Below are 3,553 nucleotides of genomic sequence, written 5' to 3' on the forward strand. Positions count from 1 at the left end.
GGCTGGTCTTGAACTCCTGACCTGAGGTGATCGGCCCACCTCAGCCTGCCAAAGTGCTGGGATTACAGGCGTGAGCCACTGTATTTGTGAATTTGAAATGAAATAATGTATGTTAAAAGTGCTTAGAACAGTGCCTTTCACAGATTATTCTGTGCTAGGGGTATTGTTACAGGGAATTGCACCACACATGCATTTAAACTTTTTAACATGAATCCATCAATATAACTTTGTACCAACATAAATAAATGTATTTTAGTTCTAGCCCTAGCATACATCTATGAAACTGACCTAGAGTTTAAAGTAAACACTTTGTACAACTCAACCTTGTAAATCGAAGGTTTATATCTGCTACTTAACCAAAGAAATAGGAATCTGTTCCAAGGCTGCAGAAAAAAGTGAGGATTGAAAAAAGCATATAGATTGAACCTTCTTAAGGATTTTCTCGAAAAGGAATGTGGACGCTATGAGTTTTATGCATGTATTGAATTTTGTTGGTTAGAACTCACTGACCTCCCTGCAAAGTAACTTCTTTATAATAATCTACCAATACTTGAAATGTTCCTGTTTTAAACTGGGAAAGGCAAAAACAGGTCAAGAATAAAAATCGATGTTGAAGTAGTAACCAGATAGCATTTAATGAAATAAGAGGGGAGACCCTCATGGCTACTGTATATTTAATCTAGGAGTTACTGGAGTGAATGTCTATAATTTGTTTTGGAGCTAAACTATAAAAGCACCACACAATTAAAGCATCTTTTTGGGAGCCACGATTCCAGTGAGTGAATTCCCATTGGTATCAAAGTTCCCTAAGATCATACACTTACCCCAGAATTTGCCAAGTAATAGCTTTTATTTTTTAAGACAGGGTATTGCTCTGTCACCCAGGCTGGAGTGCAATGGCATAATCACAGCTCACTGCAGCCTCAACCTCCTAGGCACAAGCTATTCTGCCACTTCAGCCTCCTAAGTAGCTGTGACTACAGGCAAGCGCCACTATGCCCAATTGATTTTATAAAAATTTAAAGTAGAGACAAAGTCTTATTATGTTGCCCTGGCTGGTCTCGAAGTCCTGGCCTCAAGTGATCCTCCCGCCTTTGTCTCCCAAAGTGCTGGGATTACAAGTGGGAGCCACCTGGCCCAGCCCATAATCATTTATCCAATCAATGTTAAACATTGCATAATGAATAGAAGCTGCAGATATTGCCATACTGTAACCCAATCTTATGGATATGACAAGAAACTCTTGGGGTTACTGAAATAGCTGTTTTATCTACTAGAGAGACTACACAGGTGGTTCAACAGAATTTACTTGTATATTTTCCATTTTCTATACTATTTGAAGGCATAGGATAGTTTTGTATTAGCTTTCTACAATACTGTGTTTTAAATTTATCCAGTAAACTAAGATGCAGTACAACTTTTATACAACTCAGGAGATTAAAAAGAAAAAAAAAATCTCCACAAGAAGAAGCAACTCAGCAGGCCCTGGCATTAAAACATTTCCCAGAATAAACAGATACGCATTGCATTAAAGGTAATTTTCAAATATTTAAGTTACACCAAGATTTCCCTCCAAGATGTGCCTTTCTCAAACCAATGCAATCAATTCAATGCTAACACTGGGGCATGAATTTTTGGCAAATGTTTATGGTTTTACTTTCTTCATTAATCAAAAATTTTTAAAAGTGCTACCAAGCAGCAAAACAAGTCGCATCAGTTCTCTGCTCGTGGCAGAAGTGCCAACTGTGAAACCGCAAAAGGTACAGTTTTAACAGTAAGTAATGCATGAAGAAACTGTAACAAATGGCCTAAATACAGAGTTGGACAGAACCAAACCAGTTATGTCTAGAATTACTCAATTGAAACTAATATAGGTACATTCAAAATAAAGTTGGAGATTATAATTGCTATTTAGAATCAAATTTGAAGACTTCCTTGATAAAATGTAAGAATGTTCTTTTGAAATTGTAAATGAAACTATCACTAGATGGAGAGCTAGAGACTTATTAACCCCTCCTACACACATAAGGAAATAAGTGACAAAGTCTCTTGCACTGAAGTTATGTATTTTAACAGCTTTACATGTAATATTCATATATAAAAAACTTTAAGTGCTTTTCTCCAATTTAAAAATCTAAAGAATTCAAAAATAAGGCATTCAATATTTGAAAAAAGTACAGATTTACAAAATGTGTATATTCTGTCATGAAAACTCCACACCAACATTATACACTTGGAAAAAAATACAAACAGGATATATTACAAATTTATGCAGCAATAACTTAGTTCACACCATGCAATAAAAAGTACATTAATCAAGATACACAAGCTTTTGTAGGTTCTAAACTGAAGGACTTTTTTCTTTTTTTTCTGCAGAATCCTTAAAACCTGTGGCACTTAAAATTTGTTAGCCTTTCTACTGAGAGGTAAATTATACACAACAATGATGAAAAAGATTAACAGACCAGTTGTCTATTATGAATCATTCCAGCTTTGTTCAACAATGGCAGAAACTCTTTTCTCATATTCTCGTTTGTTTTCCTGATAAAGCTGTGCTGCCTGGCTATTGGCTGGACTGTTAGGATTCGGTTCATCCAATAGAGACTGAATTGAAGTTAAGATAGAAGATACATCGTATGTTGGACTCCATCGATTCTGAAGGATATCTAAACATATGCTACCATCAGCATACACATTTGGATGAAACATTTTGGATAAAAACCTAACAGTTGGTGGTTTATTTGGATATTCTTCAGAAAATTCTATTACTAGTTTAAAAGTACCATCTTCAAAAGGTGTCCCTTCTGGTCCAAATATAACTGCATTCCACTGCATGATGTTGTTTTCAGATGGTGCGCCACTGACACCCACAGGTGGGTCCTCTTGTAACCGCTTGAAATCCCGCATAAGCCTCCTCCGGGCCGGGGTCGACATGCTCCGCAGCTGCCCCGCGGTCAGTCTCAAGATTTGAATTTTCATAAAACATGACTCCACGTTTTTAAAATCAATGTTACTTGGAACATAAATGTTTATGACTCATTTTCATTGAGGATATAATTTTTTTCTATTTAATGTGTTTAAAATTGAATTTTATTTTCTCTGATGTAAACACTGAACCACTGCAAGAAAGCAACATTTTTTCTTTTTAATTTATCAAATATATTTTTGCTAATTATTCTACATTTGCCATTTTTGTTTCATAACTATAGGTAGGTTTCTTATAATCATCAACATTTATACATTAACTTGACATATTATAGTAGTGTTTTTCATTTAAAAAGGAGGAAATAACTTAGATATTTTATTTATTACCATAACTCCTATGTTTTATCTTAAATTTTGTTATTTTATTTAATATTTTCTAATTCTGTACATTCTTTCTTTTCCTATTTCCCACAATTTGTTTGCTCTAAAGTTTTCCTGTTTTTATAGGCATATTCTAACAGCATCCATGTATTAAGTAGAAAGCAGGAAGGTATTTGATACAAAATTGTTAGGATATCGAGAGAAACAAATTATCCTGGGCCTCCAGGAATTATTTCTTGAACATGAA

At 34.7% G+C, this 3,553-nt stretch overlaps 1 protein-coding gene across 2 annotated transcripts; it reads right to left on the reverse strand.

The window, feature by feature from the left end:
- Positions 1–1,289: 1,289 nt before the first annotated feature.
- On the reverse strand, positions 1,290–2,959 carry LOC105516447 (ubiquitin-conjugating enzyme E2 B). Of its 2 annotated transcripts, XM_011948660.1 has the most exons (2): positions 2,787–2,934; positions 1,290–2,696 (listed from the first exon to the last, which is right to left on the reverse strand). In XM_011948660.1, exons 1-2 carry the CDS (start codon positions 2,932–2,934, stop codon positions 2,476–2,478), a joined length of 369 nt encoding a protein of 122 aa, XP_011804050.1. In that variant the 3' UTR covers positions 1,290–2,475. The 2 variants fall into 2 exon arrangements, with proteins under 2 accessions (XP_011804050.1, XP_011804049.1); XM_011948659.1 differs by having other exon boundaries at positions 1,290–2,959.
- Between the last annotated feature and the right edge of the window lie 594 nt (positions 2,960–3,553).

The sequence above is a fragment of the Colobus angolensis genome, unplaced genomic scaffold (genome assembly GCF_000951035.1).
Source record: "Colobus angolensis palliatus isolate OR3802 unplaced genomic scaffold, Cang.pa_1.0 Scaffold281, whole genome shotgun sequence".
NCBI classification, from domain to species: domain Eukaryota; kingdom Metazoa; phylum Chordata; class Mammalia; order Primates; family Cercopithecidae; genus Colobus; species Colobus angolensis.